The sequence below is a fragment of the Antrostomus carolinensis genome, unplaced genomic scaffold (genome assembly GCF_000700745.2).
Source record: "Antrostomus carolinensis isolate BGI_N321 unplaced genomic scaffold, ASM70074v2 scaffold10492, whole genome shotgun sequence".
Lineage (NCBI taxonomy): Eukaryota > Metazoa > Chordata > Aves > Caprimulgiformes > Caprimulgidae > Antrostomus > Antrostomus carolinensis.
Window position 1 is genome coordinate 18,055 of NW_010300171.1, and position 19,819 is coordinate 37,873.

A 19,819-nucleotide genomic window follows, 5' to 3' on the forward strand; every position below is an offset into this window, starting at 1 on the left:
TTGCTGCTCCTGCAGGCACTTGCTGCTCCTTTGGGCTCAGAGCTGTGGCCATATGGATCCAAGTTGGAGTGACAAAAAGCCAAAGGACATTTCACAGCAGCTTCTCTACAGGGGTTAAATAGCACTTGAGAAATCAACTGGCTATTTCACAGAAAACAACTGATTTTGTCTTTAAGTGGCATATGGGAAAAGCAGTTCTCTGTTGACCTGTGATCAAGGGAAATGGAAGATGAGGGAAGAGAAATAAAATCTGTTTTTCTATCAGGCTATTTCTCCCTGTGCAGCTCTAAAATGTCAGGCCAAATAAAGGACAATTTCAGGTTAGCCTATGGAAGTACATGGAAGCTCCTGAGAAAAAAAAAAAATCTCCCTTTGGAAACAGGTGGTGCAATTTAAGAACAAATGCGCAGACAAAACTGCCTTTCTTGGTAACTGCAGAGAAAGGTATTGCACCATGTGGTAAGTCTCTTACCACCCACTGCCAAATTCTCTCACGTGTATTTTGTGTGATGCTGGGTAGATGCAGTTTAAACAAGACTGAGGCACCAAAACCATAATTCGTGCTGCAAGTTCATTACTGCATGGAGCAACAACACACTTCAGGCAGGATTTGGCATGAATCTGTGGAACACTGATTTCAGAGAGGCCACATGCAGAAAAGCCTCTGCTTCAGCAATGTTAATCTTTCTTCTTGATCTTCTAGAAATTAAAGTAGAACATTTTATAAAATGTCCATCCTGTCTATGAAAGATGAATCATACTGCTTTTCAATAGAGCAAGCAGGTTGCCAAGGGACCCTCTTCAAGGTTATTAAGTATCTGCAAAACCCCCCACATTTTCTAAGGTTTTCTACTACTTAGAAAGGAAATGAGGAAGGAGATGAAAACAGACAGATGAAAAAATTACTTAGCTGACTGTAAGACTGTGTCACCCAGGGAAACGTGAAGCAAATTATATAGCACAATTTGAATGACATAAAATTGTTTTAAGCCAATTTTTTGTTAACAACCTCCCCTTGCAATCCCTCCCCTTCCAAATCCCCAAAAGCTGGATTCATCCATAGCTTACCTTCAGTATGCAGAACTTATGCCAGAAGATTTTACACATCAGAATTAGAGACAAAGCAGTAAGCAACAGAGCACAGAAGGCACCTCCATCTCCAGCATATACTCATCAAATTACAGCAAATAAGCCATTCTCTGCATTCACACTGGAAAATGCACTCGCCCTCTCAGGTGATTGCCTCTTTTGGGTTCTGTTCTAGTGCTCAAAGTTACTGCCATGAAAGTGAATGTTAACTTAAACCAAAAATCAAATTGTTTCCAAGTAGTGATTTTCAATTCATCAGGGGCAGTAGCTAGGTAAGAGCTCTAATTCTGTGAATTACTGGTTGCCCACTTAGATCAGAAAGCAAGAACATACCTCAGGGCTTCAGTATTCAAACAGAAATGAGCCTACAGCATATCAGCCATACATGTATGTGGGAACCCACAAGTGATATCCTGCTGGAATGAGGAAACTGGGACAAAGATAGAGAGAACTAGGATGTTATTAGTCCTCACGTTATCCCGGACACTGATGCTGCTGGAAATAATTTTTTATAAATCCCATCCCAGTAACACATTCACACTTTCCACACACACACTTCTGTAGAATGAGAAGAGAGATGCCTGGAAGAGTGCGCAGACAGAAAGACTGGGGACTGAACCAGTATGATAGTCCTCCCAGGTTCACATCACACATCTTTCTGGGTACTTCATGAGGCAGGTCAGCAGGCTGCATTAATTTGAAGACCATCAGGCCTAACATACCCCTTTACTACATGACACCACACCTTGGTGGAATACACGCTACGACATAACCCTCCAGAAACAACTGCAAGCTTTCCAGCTGTTGTACTGCCATGCTTCAAACACAGCAGAGCTGCACCGATTGAAATTAATTCTCTTTCTGGTGTGGTAACATTAAGGCTATATGTTCTTATAAGTTATAAGAGACTTATAAGTTCTCCACTAGAAATTATACCCATTCTCCAAAACCAATAAACACCCCAGGGGAGGTCAGTATTTTTGCATGTTTTTACAGCTGTTAAATGCCATCCAGTGTGTTCTATAAATAAATCATACTATGCTGTTACACACTAAGGCGTGTAATGGTACAGGGCAATTTGCTGCAGGTGAGAGATGCTCATTAAATGCAATTAGTAAGCACTACCTGTGCACCGAAGGGTGTAGGAGTAATTATTAGAAGACATGGTGTACAAGTAATGCTTGCAGTTATGAAACTGAGGCACTCCCACATGAAATTTCAAGGAGACATGGGAATGACATAAATCAGGAGAAGGTTCCAAGCCAAACAGTAAGGTTACAGACATAGCACTCATACAATGAACAAACCCCACCACTGTCCTCACTGTGATTACTGGGACAGGAAACACCCCTCTACCAGCCAGACTTTACGCAACACCCTAGAACTAAACCAGCAATTTCTTTTAAGTAGCATCACGTTGGCATCATGTGGGAGGCCCCATTGTGCCAGAGCTCACCAATACAGGCTGGCACACTCGCTTGCTCTGCGCCGGGCTGCCAGTGCAAAGTTGCTGGCTGGGGCTGCTGGGCTCCCTGCTGCCAGGCACTGTGGAGGGAGCTGGCTTACACAGGTCAGCTTCCCTTACAGTTTATGTTGTAATTAAGTCTTCTTTCAGTCCTCTAGAATTTTTAGAAATCAGCAAAGAAACAGTAATTCAGGAAAAGCTCAGGTCATACCAGGCTCCAAAAATCCACATGGAGGGTGGAAGAAGGTGAAATTCTCATGCAAACTCCAGTCATGCTTCAATTTACTGGATTAATATTTGTTAAATGCTAACAGAAAAAAAAAAAACCCACATTTTTCCACATCAAGTGAAAACGGCCAAGGAAAATGTTTACCAGTCTTGCATAATGACAGAGCAATGGTATTTAAAAGTATGGATTCAAGAGAAATAAACTCCTCCTTTTATCATCAAAGACTGCAATTATGTTGTCAAGTGACAGATGAGTGTTTTGATTTCCTCTTTCTACTGTCTTTTTACCTTCAACTTACATTGTAAGCTTGCCACTGTTTATTCATGTACTATTACAGAATCACTGAGAGGGGATATTAATCAAGAGTATTTATTTTTCAAAGCAGTCATGCCATACACCCATGAATACAGCTAAAGCTTAACCCTACGTCCTCCTGCAAAGCAGTGCGTTAGTGATGTTAAAAACACCCCACTAGTCCAAACAAACAGAACAGGGTAAGAAGGAGGTAACATACTCCTGGACACGCAAACCCCAGCTCAGCACTTCACCCACAGCCCTTAGGTTCACAAATGCCTGCAGAAAGCAGACTAAATATGAAGGAACTGCTTGGTATCCACATACTAATGACTGCAGGCATTCCCTGGACAATGAAGTGAAAAAGTAACATGATCAGGCCATCGGAATTTCAGTTTATGTTGTCAATTTTCCCCTTGAGCTGAAATCTCAGTTGATACAGAGTTAGTCTTCACTTTTTTAAACCCGCAGCTCCCTTTGAACTCGCGCTTGATTCCTGGTGCTTTCCAAGGCATACACTGAAAGCAAACCCAAAATATAACTGGAACAGGTTGCCCAAGGAAGTTGTGGCTGCCCCCTCCCTGGAAGTGTTTAAGGCCAGGCTGGATGAGGCTTTGAGCAACGTGGTCTAGTGGAAGGTGGCCCAGCTGGTGGCAGGGGGGTTGGAAATAAATGATCTTTAAGGTCCCTTCCAACCCAAACCATTCTGTGATTCTATGATAACAACTTACAGGAGAGGATCTGTTGCATGAAAAGGGTGGTAAAGCAGTTTAGCAGGAAATAAAACCCCTTGCATTCCAACTCACCTTCAGAGACCTGGAGGAGCTGGGGGCGGCTGGGCTTAAATCCTGAGTGATGCCAAATTCAACACTGTGGGTCCGACAACAGCGGACTCACTCGATAGAGCGCTGAACTCCCGTACCCACAATCTGTGGACTCACACAGATAAACCTGGCTAAACCTGCAGCATTTAGCAGCATCCCATTGGGCATGGGGTTAGTGTGGATGGTTACGGACAGATACAGTTCGATGTGATACTATAAGCCCAGACACACCAATGCCAGATTCACTCGGATTCCCTCGATAGTCCCCTGCCCCCCTGGCCAGTCACAACCTCATCAGGCGACAGCCCAGTAAGAAATAGTGCAGCAAGTCTGTAAGCACTTTAATAAAGCAACAGGATTGATACAGATTCGTACAGATTGCCAGTGATAATGTACTGTCTGCAGAAATAAATGCTTGTACTAAAGCAACAAATTACTAAAAAGCTATGAATTGTTAAAGGGTGACAAGTTACTAAAAGTGTTAAGTTGGTAAAATATCTAGAGATTTTCTAAGTTTCCAAGGGGGAGCCTCGGCTGAGTCTAAGTCTTACTCACATGTGTCCCAATGGGGGGGAAGAGAGACTCAGCCCGTCAGCTGGTCCCAGGGGTCAGCGGTCTGTGATGGAGTCATCCAGGGGTCAGAGGTCTGTGATGGAGTCATCCCTGACTTGTCGGTGATGGCATCTTCCCTGACTGTGATGGTGCCTTCCCTAATTCCCTCCTTTCTTTGGGCTATTTTTATATTATTTTTTACCTGCAAGGCGGAGCTTGAGTGGCTCTAGTCATACCTTTACGGTGACTGGTAAAGACACTTCTGCTTCCCTTTTTAGGAAGAAATTACCAAAACTTGGAACATATGTCACTTGAGGGGGAAGGAGGGGGGGTCAGTGTGCTGGGATTATGTTTTTGTGTGGCTGTAATTCAAGGTCCAACACAGGGAGGCAAACATCAGAGGGATGCCTGTGGGGCATCAATGGTTGACCCCGGGTTCCTCGTAGATGGCACATCAAACCTTGTACCATGCTGTGATCGAGACAAGAGCTGGAAGGCAAGCCTTCGCTGTCTCCCATCTCTTGCTTTTCCCTTGATAAGCAGCAGGTCTAGTAGCGAGGCAGCCTTGGAGAAGATTCTTCACATGCCAGCTGTATTTTCCCCCTAGGATCTTCTTTGACATTATACCTTTCCCTTAGTGTGTGGACACAGCCATTTTCTGATTTAGTTACCTCCAGTAATTACTCCACAGGATCCCACAGTCCTGGATCTTCTGTCTGAGAAACCAAGTAATAGAAAGCATCTCTCTGCGTGATCATCTCAGTGATCGTCCAGGAACATTACCGATGAAGTTAAAAAACCCAACCAAACAACAACAAAGCTCCTCAGGGAAAGCACTGTTTGTGCCAGAACTATCCCATAAACCACAGCAGAACAGCAGGCTACACATCTGGACAAACTCTGATTTACGTGTTCAACAGCAAGCAAACTTGAAATGCTGTAACTTTTAAAATCTGCTTTGTAATAAGGACACTGAATACCAAACACCTCTTCAGGAAATGGCAACTATCTGGAATAGGTGACAGGTTGCACTCATTACTAGTATCACGGCCAAAACACGACACCCCACTGGGTATTTGCTACATGTACAGGCTTTTAGCATCATATCTTCTCTGTGTGTGATTTCTGCACTTGCAGAGCCTATGTTACTGAAGAGAAGGGGAAGCACAAAGTTAGTGCTGTTATTCAGCATTCTAATACATTCATTTGAATCATATTTTTAATTTGACTGAATCCAGCTAAGGGACACCCTACAATGTAGGTATTTACCAGTTCACATTTCCATACCACAGTCTGTAAAGATCTCCCCTAGTCTACTACATGCCAGTAGCTACATACAGCCTCTTTAAGATGGCATGTGGTTCCTTCAGGCTATTACAAAAAAATCCAAAACACCTTCAGTGACAGAGAGACACCATAATGACAAGGACATCACCTTTTAAATTGGATAGTATTAGTACGATCTTTAGAAATCTCATATTTAGTTTAGATATTTAATGTCTTGTGATGAAGCTGCAAAGATGAGTAAACAGCACTGCCACAGTATTAACGGTAGATTAGTATATGCAAATTCTTGAACATCTGTAGGGCTTGTAAGTGCTCAAATGGCACTGACAGTCATGCACTTACTTGCTTCTGTACATGAGAGGATTTACAGCATTCAAAAGATCAGACTTATAAGTAGTAAATCACATAAGATGAAAAATAAAAGAAGCATACTGATTCCACCTATTATTGAAAGATAGGGCAGAAGAAAAATAAGAATTATCATAAAGACAAATTCTTCACATTTGGCCTGTTTTCTTTGTAATAGCTGTCCTGTAACAGCATAAGAATCCAATACAGAGACAACTGTAGACGTAGAGATATTTCTCCAGAGAACATGCAAGGGATCCTCTGCGAAGTTCAGAACAAGCTGTCAGCGAAAGCAACAAACAGGTGGTCACTGCAGACTTTGTGCTGCTTTGTTACTGAACATTTCCCATCTGAACACCCCCTCACCATACGTGCTGCCAGAACTCTCTGACGAGACAGGCACTGGTTGGCATCATCTTTCCTCTAGAAAATTTGTCGGGTAGCTGCTATGTTAAAATCAACACAACATTAAAGCAAAAGGAGAGAAAGAGCTCCGATAAAAAGAAGGAAACAAAACAAGTTCATGCTGCTACAGAGCAATGCATTTTCTTGTTTTATTTTGGGTTATTCTCCATGGATCCTCTCAAATGCGAAGGCAGATTTGGAAGGGGTTTTATTTTTTGATTGGTCAGAGCTGGCCAGAATACTTTCCACAAAAAAGAAACTGAGTTTGGTAGCATTCAGGAAATTAAATGGATCCATCTTCAAAACAAAAGTTTTTCAGAAGTGTGTAAGTTTTCACAGCCTGAGACAGAAGACAAAAGATAACTGAAGACAAACCGTTTGGTGTGCTTTACAACTTGCCTCTCAGACTCACTTGCTGCTTTAAATACAGGTTTGAAATTAACAGTGGTAAAACTTATTACCTGATCAAAAAGGCAATATCTGAAGCGTTCAAGTCAGTTGGCCAGACTGCAATTCACAGGTTTACTTTTATACGGCGTTGCAAAGTTCATGAAAATAACAAAATTGTGTGCTTTCGAAGATGTGAAGAACATTATGCATATTTGACAGATGGATCCGTGAACTGGAAGATCTCCTCGTCATATAGGTCTTCCGGTAGTTTTTCATCTCCATCAGCAAAAAACGTAGGGAATGGAGGGTTTTTATTGCAGTCCTTGTAAGTAGGCAATTTGCTATCTTTGACCTAAAAAGCAGGAGGGGGAAGGGTGAGGTTAATAAAACTTCCCGAAGACTTTCAGACAGTGATACTAGAAATTAAAGAAATCATCTTGCATGCATAAGAAAAAAAAAAAAAACAAACAGCATTCACATTATACTTGTTTATCTGAAGAATTCCAGCTATAATCATCATTTATTTTAATATCAACTCCAGCTATTGAATTTAGCCTTTTGTACCCATCATTAAGGAGTTTTTTAAAGAACAGGAAAACAAAACAAAAAACCCAAAGAGAATTTATCACTTGTGTGATAAATTTATCACTACTGTGAGAGAATCAAAAACTACTCTCCTGAATTCATTGCTTAATATTTTCAAATGTTATTAAAATAAATGTGTCTAAGTATGGCTTGTTTAAACGGCAGTACTTTCCTATATAACATAACTAATTATGGGAACTAATTTGTGCTGTATTCAGTTCCTCTGGCTACTGCAGAGCTGTTCAGTGATTGCAGTTAAGCATCTAAAATTCTTTACTTAGGAATCAGTACCAAATTTTGTTGAACATGAGACTTTAAGAAAGTTAATTTCCAAAAACTGTAGTGTCACAGAGAAATTACCTTCCTTTACTGACCTCTCTGCATGTGGAAAGATTTAAAATCTAGCCCCTGAACTCCAATCTCTGAAGAAAATGAGTAGCAAGAATTATCAGCAAAAAGCAGTTTGTCTGTGGTAGAAGATAGAAAGCTGGTATCTCTGAAGAAAAAAAAATAGCTACAAATTCTGAAGTGATGAAATTTTATTTAAAATCAAATTCTCCATTTCTATATGATTACATGTGATCTTTCTCCTGAGCTGTAATAATCCCTTTCAGCCACTATACTAAACTGGATTTAAAAAAAAAAAAGTATGAATAGATTAGACAAAATTTTAGTACAGAGGAGATAAGCTCTTCCTCTGATTTTTTCGGTGGGCTTTTAAAGAACAAGAAGCTTGTTCTTAATTGGTTGGACAAAAACCTCATATAGTACAATTGTGGTTTATACCAGAAATTAAATGAAACAATTTTATGCCTAGTGACAGTTCTATTCTGACAGCACTATATTTACCAGGTTCATATCTGCTATTACTTGAGCCCTTCCCAAAGTCCATGAGGATTCCTGCAAATGAAGTGCACAATAAATCTGACTTAAACTCCAGCTTCTGAAAAACTGTTGGTTTTGGTCCCCCCCACCCCCGAGGAACTTCCAACAGTTTTCTAACTGCAAGCTTGATAAACAAAAGAAAATATTTTGCTAAGAACTGAGTTGAATTGTTGAGTGAAAGGCTCAACATGTACTTAGCTTTTCAAGTAGATCATTCCTCTTCTATCAGACACCTCCCCACAAAAAGCGTTCTCTATTCTCTTGGAAACGGCCATGCACAAATGCTGAAGTACCCACAGTCCCGGCAGACAGCAATTAACATCATTTATCTACATGGAATAAACTAGGCTGAGGTCCAAGTCCGAAGACCTTTGCTGCAACAGTTCCAGCAGCAGTGAGTTCAGAGGAAACACAGTCAGACAGTTTCAACAGTGCCATCTGAACTGCTGCAGCGGCAAAGTCATCCTTCCCTTTCAATGTGTTGCTGCCGTTTCTTTTACTATAAGAAAACATGTTTTAATAACTTCACCAGTTACCTGCTATTTCCCTGGTCCCTTTCTCTTTTATCAATGTTCTTCTCATAACAAGTCTTACACTGAAACCAAAACACAGCTATTCTAACTACTAAGAAGAAATTTAACTCCATCCTAGCAAAACCAGGACAACTCCCTAATCCTATTATACATCATAAGCCTTCTTTATCAACAGCAAAAACCTCCATGGTCTCTACACGAGTTACAATAATATTAGGAAGATTAGAATAAATTATTTTCTTTCTGATAACTCATTCATTTCATATATATCTTATTAAAATGTTTATCATGTCCAATTTTTGTTATTTTGGATTATTCTTACAATGAAATAATACGTGCTGCTACATACAGGCTGTGTCATTGCAGGGAGTTTTGGACACTTGGGAAATGAAAGGCATTTAAATGTTTGTTGTTTGTTTCCCCCCAAACAGGCATTAAAACTTAATGCTTAAGTCACAACTCATATTTGTAGTTTAACAGGGTTCAGGCTGTGTTAGCAACCACAACAAAGAATGCCAGTTGTTTGCTAAACAGGAAAATGTGTTTAAATATACAGAATGTTAGAAATAATCTCCTCAGGTGTCGTATATTACCTAGCTCAGCCTCTCTGCTATTTTTGAAGCTAGACAGATAATTGAATTCAAGAACTATATCAATTTCTGACCAACCTTAAAATGTCTTAAAAAACCATCTAAACAAACAAAAAACTCCACACAACTCTATCATGAGGCCCAAAGTACAGGATAGGGAACACAAAAGAAGGAAGGCATCACACTATTCCTGCACGTCCTCAATTTGAACACAGCACACCCAACTCAGGCATCACCAGCTAGAAACACACACTGTAATACTGGCAAGTGTGATACAAAACAAGTAAGATACAAACCACTACAGACACCTCGGAGGAGGAAAGGAGGAGCAAAGGAGAAGGACAGGAAGAGGGCAGGAGGAAGACAGGAGGAAGACTGAAAAGTTTATTAGCTCAAGCAGTGTACCATATACTTGAAGTTTAACTCAAAGATAAAGCATAACATCCTGAATTATAATACACCATATCACAATATTCTCTCCATTATAAAGTATCTACTTAAAAAGGGAATTAGTCTGTTGCTTCTCTCTTGAGTGACAGAATAGAAGATTTTTTGGTAACATACTTGGGAGAGAAATCAAGAGCTGCAAGTTTCCAAAAGAAAAAACTATTAGCTTTTTTCTAGAGGATCAACACCACAGACAGTAACTATAGGGTCTGTGATCTAAGAAGATACACCAAGAGGAACAGGTATTACTTGAGGTAGGCTATCTCGATAGGCACAACACACTAATTTACAAATGCTTACTCTGCAATGTTATTCTTGTAAAAGAAAAATGCCACATATTCTAGCACACTGCTAAAGTTTCTTAATTTTATTAGACCTTTCCATTCAGAAAGAAATCCATGCTCAAGTAAGCTTTTTTGATTAGTTTTCCAGTTGGCTAGAAATATTACTTATGTCAGTTATTTACCTGCATGCTTCAGTGTGCAATATCAAACGAAAACTTACTTCTAATTAAACCAAGAATCCATCAGTCCTAGTATTCTGCACTTTTACTCTGCTGAAAATGAAACTTGAAAAATTTAAGTACTTCATCTCTGTCTGGATACAGTGCTGATGCACTAAGTTTCCAAAAATACATAACATAAAAAACAAATATATGCTTTAAGGTGCACTGTGGTTTTAATGGTTACCAAGCAACACAGAGTGGGTACTGAACACAAATACCTTCCTCTTGAGACACACAAAGAAAAGTCTTATGCGATACTCCAGTTTTTGAGTTCAAAGATAGACAGATCCAAATCCCCTAGACATTAGTCACACCTAATTATAGGCAGGTATTTAGTGGAATGAACAGTATTATGAACGCTAATATCCTGTAACTTCTCTCCCCAAGTGCAGATCCAAACAACAATGTATAGAATGTCAAAGTCTATATGCAAACAAGAAAACACCCTGGAAGAAAGGCATAGGACACAAGCTGAAAACACCACAGATGAGTGCAGCGAGATTAAATGGACAAAGAAAAAACCAGAAACTAGAGAACACATGCCAAATAGTATTGCTTTGCATGCTTTTTTAATTAAAGCTTTCTCTACTCTTCAGAGATGTATTTGAAAATATAAGGAAAAAATTTTAATTAGTACATGTAATTCCTATGGCTTCTGGAAGAAAAAAAAACCAAAACAGAATGGATTCAACAGCTCCAGAAAATGGAATGAACTGTTGCTGACTACAGACTCCCTCCAATCACCAAATATGTGAATGGAGGCAATTTTAAAAAAAATCTCTTTCTTAATAGTAATAATACCCACTACTGCGCTTTCATCTCAAACAATGTTATTTACTACTAAAAAGCCATGAAAGTTTGAGTCTGGAGCACTTTGGTCAAGATCTTTCAAATATGTTATCATATTGATGTTATTCATTTATATTATGTATATATATGTATTATATAGAGCCCCAAAGAGCTCTAAGGGATGAAACCCCTCATTCTTCCTGTGGATCCTCAACCCTCATGAACAGAATTGGCTGCAACTCTGAAATGCCTATGCCAAAATGCATACCTGAAATTACCTGGACTTCTAAATTGTAGATAACTATGACCTGAAAAATCTTCAAATACAGATGACTTACAGAATTGATATTAATTGTATTTGTATCTTGTCAACATCATGCACAAGGATTAGTAACACAATCAGAAAAGTGTCTTGTGCCACTTAGTTAATACTGATGGATTAAGCTTACTTGGGGAAAAAAACCCAACAAAACAATGGAGCCACTTTAACTTTTGGATTTAGGATAAAGTTCCAATCATCATCCATGGCTAGTGAATTGAACAGAAATCACTGCTGGACACGGCAAGCACTTAAATGGTATGCAGCAGACTGCCATGGCAATCAAAGTCTATTATCCTCTTCACTTCACAGATGTCAACACGGTTGTTTCACTGTATACGCTCAAGATGGCTTGGCCCAGCAGTCTCCTGTTAACAAGGCTGTTGACTCTGGCAGTACTGCTGCCTCAAGGATTTTTTAAGCTAACAGCAGGACTGCTTTCATAACAAAAACAGTAAATCCATGGTGTTAAGTGAGATGTTTCCAGTCCAAAGCTCCAGAGAGCTTTGCTTTTAAAAGCACTTTGTATTTCAGGTGTTAAATAAATTTTTGTTGTCTTAACTCACTTAAAACCAGAAATAACAAATGAGTTTACTGAGTCTAGTTAGAATGTAAGTTACGTGCTGGAAATAAGTACTGTATTCACAGTCTCAATGGCTTCATAAAATGTATCTCTGCAGATAAGACATCTGAGATATGTACATGCAGTTGCCACTGAACCATGTAAGTGTGGATTTTAACAGCAACCTTTTGCAACAATTAGCTCTTGCTTAAGAGTACTATTAAGATCAAAGAATAAACTCTGGGCATCAACTAGATTATATTGCTTGTATACTTATAATTTAAAAACAACATCTTACAACAAACTCATACTTACTTAAACCTCAGACTAATATATAGCAACCAGGTTCATGGCTCAGGATTAGAAAAAATACTTAGAATATGATTAAAAAAAAGGTCATTCAGTCCAATATACAGATGAAAAACCTGTCAAACTACAATCTTAATTCTAAGTAATTGATGTCATGCCCAGTAATTTTGCAGAAGTTATCATGAAAACTACTCCTGGACATCTGTTAATTGATTTTCACTATCTTGAGAGAGAAATGTGTAATTTATTCTCCAGGGTTGGGCCAGACATTACAATCAAAGCAATTTATAGAGATACCTCACTCAGGAAAAAAAAGGCCTTATTTCAAGTGAGAGAAAAAACAACAATAAACTTTATTTTAATGTGTGTAAAACACCTATTTGAAAACTAGGGTTGTTTTACTTAATGCCCAGTGACTGTGGAGTTCTGCTTCACAACTCAGAAACACGTAATAAAAACTGGTTTTCCATAGTAAAATATGACACGAACATCATAAACTAGTTGAAAACAACTGAACTTGATGAACTCTGTAACTTTTAAAGAACTGGATTATTCCATTAATCCTTACAATATTTCTGAGCATTTTAAACTATCAGATATCAGATATATAGGTATATGTACAACAATAACAAGAACTGGATTATTCCATTAATCCCTACAATATTTCTGAGCATTTTAAACTATGTATCAGATATATAGGTATATGTACAACAATAATAAAGATGTTTGATACACTGTACTCTATTAAGTCAGGAAGGAATCAACTTCCTCCAAGTAATTTGTGCTTGCAGATATGTAGAATATATCTAATAAGAAAAGTCTATTTTGAAAATAATCCTTAAAAGTACTTTCCTTGCTTTGTCGTGAATTATTTACACTGTAAGAACACATATTAGATGCTTCATTATTCCAGTTTTTCATAAACAATCCTGAAACAATCTCAATAAAATTTGAAATTAATTCTGTAGAACGCCACAGAAAATAACACTGACACATTTATACTGATTGCAAAGGGAACTCACATTGTTCTTGTAAACTCCAGCTGTCTCCTCCTGCACCTCAATTGCTCCTTGGAAAGATAGCTGCTACTGCGTATGGGAATGTTTTCAATAACCTTTAAAACAGTGCTTGCTGTGTATTTCTGTTCATGAATACAACCCTTAAATAATATTCTGGAAACCCCACTGCCATGCTATTGACTCAGGTTAGTGTTAAAATGAGCTGGACCTAGATGTGAGACACTTAACACAGCGTTACAATGACTGTGTTGGTTTATCATATGCTACATGGGTGTGCAACCCCAGTGCAAAGCTAAGAATGAGTTCTTTAGAGTAAGTGGTGACCCACTGCCCCTATTAATCACTCTTTCACAGAACTGATCCTACTCCCCTTTAATTCAATAGTGCAAGATGGGATTCTGAAGAAACAAAGATTGCATTCAACCAACATTTTTCCTTTTCTAAGAAGAGAATTGTAGAGAGCTTAGGAGCCACTAATACCAGTAAGTTGAAACTAGCACACATACCTTCACCAGACAATTTGTGTGACCTGGAACAGACCCATTTACATAAATAATGTCATGTTTTGTATTGATCCTCCACACCTAGGAGAGAGAAAAAAAACAGAAATTGAGCTCATTTTAGAGACTGTTCCCAGTTTTACAAACAGTAGTCCAGCAAAGCACAAACTGATTAACTGGAGGTGGTGCCCTGGGGAAGAAGAATGTTCTGCACAGGCCTAAACTTGCCACAAAATCCAGTCACACACTACTCTCCAGTGCATAATTTTCTAATACAGGAGTCTATATTAAAGGGTTTTAAAAGGCTCATAATCAGGCTATATTTGGCAAGACAGCTCTTTGGTCAGCACACCACTAACTGAAGTTCCCAAGTCTCTTTTCCCTCTAACAGCAAAAGCTGTTGAAAAACATCACACCTGACAAATTAAAACAAATATGCTCATTAAAATGTTACTGCGACCACTTGTTAATTTCTTATTTCTATGAGGTGCTCAACTGAACATGCACTGTTACAAAAAATTAGTTTGAGTTAGCAGTGAGCAGCAGCTGCACACTTTTTTGCAAACTAGAGGTTAACAGGCTTTTTGTGCAAAGTGCAGAGGTTGCCTTCAGAGAGAGAACAGTAGCTGTAATAGCCCAGGAACTGCTGCAGCTTTGTACGCATCAGAATCTAGACAGAAACCATAATCCCCTTTTTGCACATGAAGGTGAAGGGCCATGATAAAGTTAGGACTTCAAATAACTAAGACTTGAATTGGGTTTGAACATGTGTAAGAGACATGAAAACACTGACTGAAGGTCATCAAAAGCCTAATCGTTTTCCCACTTCCAAGGCAGATGTCAAGGGACACAATGAAAACCACATCAGATGTGAAAGTATCACCTGAAATCCCAGTTCTCAGGGTACACATATACAAAGGGAGTTCAGATTACTTACTCATAACCCACAAGAAGACAGCACAGATATGCTGCTCCCATCTTTCCAGCTTGCTTACTTCAAGGTGCTCCTGTCTGGATTCTGACAGCAATGACAGACAGTACACCAACACAAGGCTACATGGCTAAGTCTACTGCTTGGAAACATAATCACCTTTTACACATTCTAATATACTCAAAACTCACCTTTAATCCAAAAGATGTCCTATAGACGTTACCCATTTTACCAGGCATTTTCTTTCCGCGATAAACTTTGCCAGCTTTCTAGATAAAAACAAGGCCAAAACAATCATGTAACTGCAAGAGATGCACCGAAGAAAATATGCTGCTATTACCAATGTTGAAAATACATAATATTGATTAGAATATTAAATACCTTCTGCTGGAGGTTAGGTATTACTCTACATGTTGTCTAAAATACTTGATGTCAATCATAAAATTGCTAAACATATTGTTGTATCAACAAATTCTAGCTTTGCTTAATATTTAATGTATATAGGTTCAGAGCAAAATCATGAAAATCAAGAAAAGTTTTTTTTCCTAAAATCCCTGTCAACAGAAGACTCTCACCTACATCACAGACTGTAGCAACTGGAAACTTGCCAAAACTACTTTTGCATGCTACCACAGAGCTCCAGAGCAGTCCTGCCCTGGAATGCTGCCAAAATGAAGATATACTGTAGCTTCTCCTCTCTCCCTAAACCAGGAGTTTTATACTGCTGTAAAACAGATTTTTCAAAGAATGTATTTTTGAGGGCAGAATTTTCAATTACATTCCCTGCTATTGCTTAGTCTCTCTATCCTCTTTTTGTTTGGCTGTGTATAACCTGGAGAACAAAGGTGGAAAAGACAGGAAAAAGTGCAATAACTTTCAGTTCTACAGTATTATCGAGGGATTTTTCTCAGTTTCCTGCATCACTCTGTTATTAATGAATAATTTATTTTTTTTTTTAACTTGTGTGAAAATCATGACTGCAGGAAATCAGCTGCAATGAAGTTCTAGGGACAGGATTCTGTACTGAACAATGTAGGATCACAAAAATATCTGTGATGGTCAACACTAGACTGGAAAATAAAAATCAAGGCATTGTTTTTCCCCTATTGCATCCTTTCATCTTGTTTCCTTTTCATCACACCTATTTCCATTACTATTTCTCATTCTCTGTGCTCTGTGAAATTATATCCATATTATATGCTTAGGAAATTCTAATTTAAAGAAAAGTAAAGAGGAGTTATTTTGCAATGATGAATATTACGTGCTAAAAGTGTTGAAATGAAGGACTACAAATCAGTATTGTATGCTTTTACAGTCTCAATTACTTTAACTTATTTGCCTGGTGCCTTTTTGCTTTTACTATTCTCTTGAGCATTATTAATCCTTTTTAAATTTTTATTTTAATTTCTCTAAGAAAGTTACAGACAATTCAGGTTCAGTATTATGACTCAGTCTTAATTCTGTGTAACAAAGCTAGTTTGCAAAAATCCCTCTTAGTTCAGCCTAAATATTGTGCAGCCTTTACAGGGACAAAGTTCTAAATGAATCTGTTCCAAAAAGCTTTTAAACTAATATTATTTATAGTTTGAAACTTAAAAATATTACTCTGTACTCTGCCTAAAAATGCCAACAAACTAATTTGGGAATCAAATAGTTCATTAAGCAGCTACACAAGCCACACAAGGTGATAAAAGCAACTAAGGTTCCAAAGAATAGTACAGTATCTGCAGCATAAAATAATGGCTAAATCCCTTCCAATCTATAAATGCTGTGAAAAAAGATTCTTAGAACTCTTTTTGAAGCATTAAGACTCCTTCTCTCAACTCGACTACAAAATAGCACCATTTGCTCAGTTAAAATATGTTTGCTCACTTACCAGCAATATAGAATATTCATAAATCCAGGTGTAAGAGAATAGCTATCTGCATTGCTCATTATACAGGTTTCTGAACTTCCTTTGAAACAGCTGGGATTCTTTGCTACCAGAGAGTAGATGGTAACAGCTAGCTATTGTTCATTTTTAGTAATTAGTTCTAAAAATACTGAGGAATGTTTAAACAGGAAATATGAATACTCACATTGGTAGATATTGCTCCAGGACGTCTGTGAGTTTTCGTCTGGCCATGGCTTGCAGGCTGACCTTTAAATCCCCACCTTTTCATGACACCTTGAAATCCTTTACCAATTCTGAAAAGAAAAATAATTAAGAAACAAACCTGGGTTAGTCAGACTTAAGGTTTCTAGCAATAACCAATAATTTCAGTCAGGCTCATGATCTTTTTACATTTAGCAAAGCTCAGCAGAGAGAAAAAGATTCTCCAAAGCCACAGAAACATAAGGAAATGAGACTTGTGCAACCCCTACGTCCGTCTCTTTGTTGTCTCCTTCCCTGCTCAGAACTTAGTGGTCAATTCCAGTTAAATCTGGCACAAAAGAAGGACATGTAATTGTCTGAAATAAAAATTATTGGTTAGAAAGTCCTGAATTTTTTTTACTCCTTTCCTACAACTAACTAAGGAAATGCTAAAACATGATTCAAGTAGTGATCTGTTCCTTTGGCTTGCCAGCTTGCCAGTCCTGCAAGTGGTTGCCACCAGCAAGGGAGTCCTTCCAGGCCAGCAGATGGTGGTGCAACGTGGGGATATGGAGAGGGTCAGGGGTATGATAGAGAAAAGTATGATATGAAAATATATTTTTTTTTAAAGCCTTTATTTCATATCATAAACATATTCTAGTGCAATATTAAAGGCTGCTTTACAGAATAAGAAGCATGAGAAGAGAGTCAAATAGGCAAAAAGAATAACATAAAATGTTCCTTGCTGTGATGGTCCTTGATACATGCTACCATAATGAAGCTTTCACCAAGTGGACACCAGAACAAACAAACAAAACCAACCAAAAAAATCCCCGAATAAACTCAAATAAAAAGCAACTGTACGCTAACACATACCAAAACTTAATGACAAGTCCTGAACATCAAAAGAGGAAAGAGATGGCTGCTTAGACTACCATAAAAATAAACAAGAAACATTTATTTTCCAAACTACAACAGACTCATCTCTTGAAAACAGTTTTATGTGTCGTGAAAACGCTCAACTTTTGATCTGTACTTATCTGACAAGGTCTAAAACATAGTAACAAATAAAACATATTTTCAGAGTCCATGCCTTAATCTTTGAGGTACATGACAGTATTACTGAGAGGAGCTGAAGGCATCTGCATGAAGAAGGACCTGGGTTAACTGGGATCAGGAACACAGGATAGAAATTTAAAGGATGCAAGGCTTTGTTACACCAGTTTCTCATGAATCAGCTTATTTTAAAAGCTTGCAGTAATGAACAGCAATAGTTGTAAAAAAATGGTTTGAAAAATACCCATGCTTTAAGAGAGGCTCAAAATTTGTCTTTTTCTATGCCTGCAGATTGCTAGGGGATTATAACTTTGAAATATGTAGCAGAAACTAAGCTATAGGAAAACTCATTTCTGTTCTGCCAAAATGCTATTTCTTTCTTTGAAACTGTCTATTATTGGTCATGTTTTCCAAGAAGACTACTTCTGGCATCTCTAGCTGGAAGATGGAATCAGCAAACTCTCCAAAATTAACTGCAAGTGGGTTGCATAACAACAGCTGTGCAGTTACCAGAGCAGCAGGCTGGGGGCACGATTAATTCTTAAGCTGCAGAAACATACTTGCAATTCAGACAAAACTATACAACCATCGAAAGCTACCATTTCAAAAGCAAACAGTACTGTCAATTTTAACCATCCCTGACGTCATGCAACCACTTCAATGTTTCATTCAGATTGTTCATTTTCAGACATGAACGATTTAAGTATTGCAAACTGTACTTTTAAATACAAGCATTAACTATTTCTTATATTTTTATATTTTAAGAGATGCATTTTGAAAAATAATGTTTAATTTATCAAATGCTATAAGATATCTTCAGAAAGACATGATTGTATCACAAGACAGAGCTGCTAGCGTTTAATGATTTATGCAACAGACTACACTCATCTAATTCTTGGTCCTTCCAATTACACACCTATTTTCTGTGAACAAAGACTCAGATTTCACAACAGCGAAACCATAGGAAATTTATGGAAAGTGTGGCCAGACTGAAAAAGAGCACTCTGCTAAACCTGAAAACATTCACACACTTGTTGATCAGACATATGAAAACAAATCTCCAATATCTGAAATATTCTGGTTAAAATTAAGGAAAGATACCTCAATGCTGAAATTAGAGTATTTCATAATGTAGAATGCTTTACTATCTACCAAGGTTCTTTCATCTTATTAGTTCAATCATGTTTTAGAACAGTTTCATTTTTTATTTTTAAAAAACTGATTGAAAGTCTCTGTATTTGTACAAATACACTTAATCTTATGACTTTTTGTACATTAACTTTCTATTCAACATGACTCAGGCACCATCACAATTGAAAATAAAACCAAGTTTTTATTAACTAAATAAGAAGAAGCTATAGTTTTATTTTATTTTGTAATTCTTGATTTTTTAAAAAGCATAAACAATATATAATGTTCTTTAAACACGTCACGATTAAAAACAATGACACAGTGGTGCATTTCTTCCTTGTCTCATGTTCTATCTAAAATAATGCTGAAACCAGAATGAAAACTACAGGGCTATGTAAATCAAATATAAAGTTTAAAATAGAGTAAGGAACTAGTGACATCAGTTTAAATCGAATTTAGAATGCAGAACTGTTGAACTAGGCACTTGGCAGCTGTGAGGAACTGCACTATGGACTTGTCTCAAAGATTGTTTGCAAGGACAGTCACAAGACCACTGGGTTCTGGAAACCCCTCTGTGTGAACGTGCCCTGCCCGCAGGGGTGTTCTGCCAGGACATGTCCCTGCCCAAGTGCTGGGGGGCACGAAGAGACGTGCCATTGCTATGGAAACTACAGCCCTCGAAGGGGTATTTAAGGAGGACC

The 19,819-nt window shown here is 38.1% G+C and overlaps 1 protein-coding gene across 1 annotated transcript in view; it reads right to left on the reverse strand.

Moving 5' to 3' along the window:
• Nucleotides 1-6,704: 6,704 nt before the first annotated feature.
• The window catches only part of MRPL3 (mitochondrial ribosomal protein L3), a 25,050-nt gene continuing 11,935 nt past the window's right edge, over nucleotides 6,705-19,819 (reverse strand). The window contains exons 4-7 of the mRNA XM_010163036.1: nucleotides 16,936-17,044; nucleotides 15,049-15,126; nucleotides 13,933-14,010; nucleotides 6,705-7,235 (exon numbers count right to left, since the gene is read on the reverse strand). Coding sequence (XP_010161338.1) covers nucleotides 7,086-7,235; nucleotides 13,933-14,010; nucleotides 15,049-15,126; nucleotides 16,936-17,044 — 415 coding nt within the window. The 3' untranslated portion in view covers nucleotides 6,705-7,085. The remainder of the gene's footprint in view (nucleotides 7,236-13,932; nucleotides 14,011-15,048; nucleotides 15,127-16,935; nucleotides 17,045-19,819) is intronic.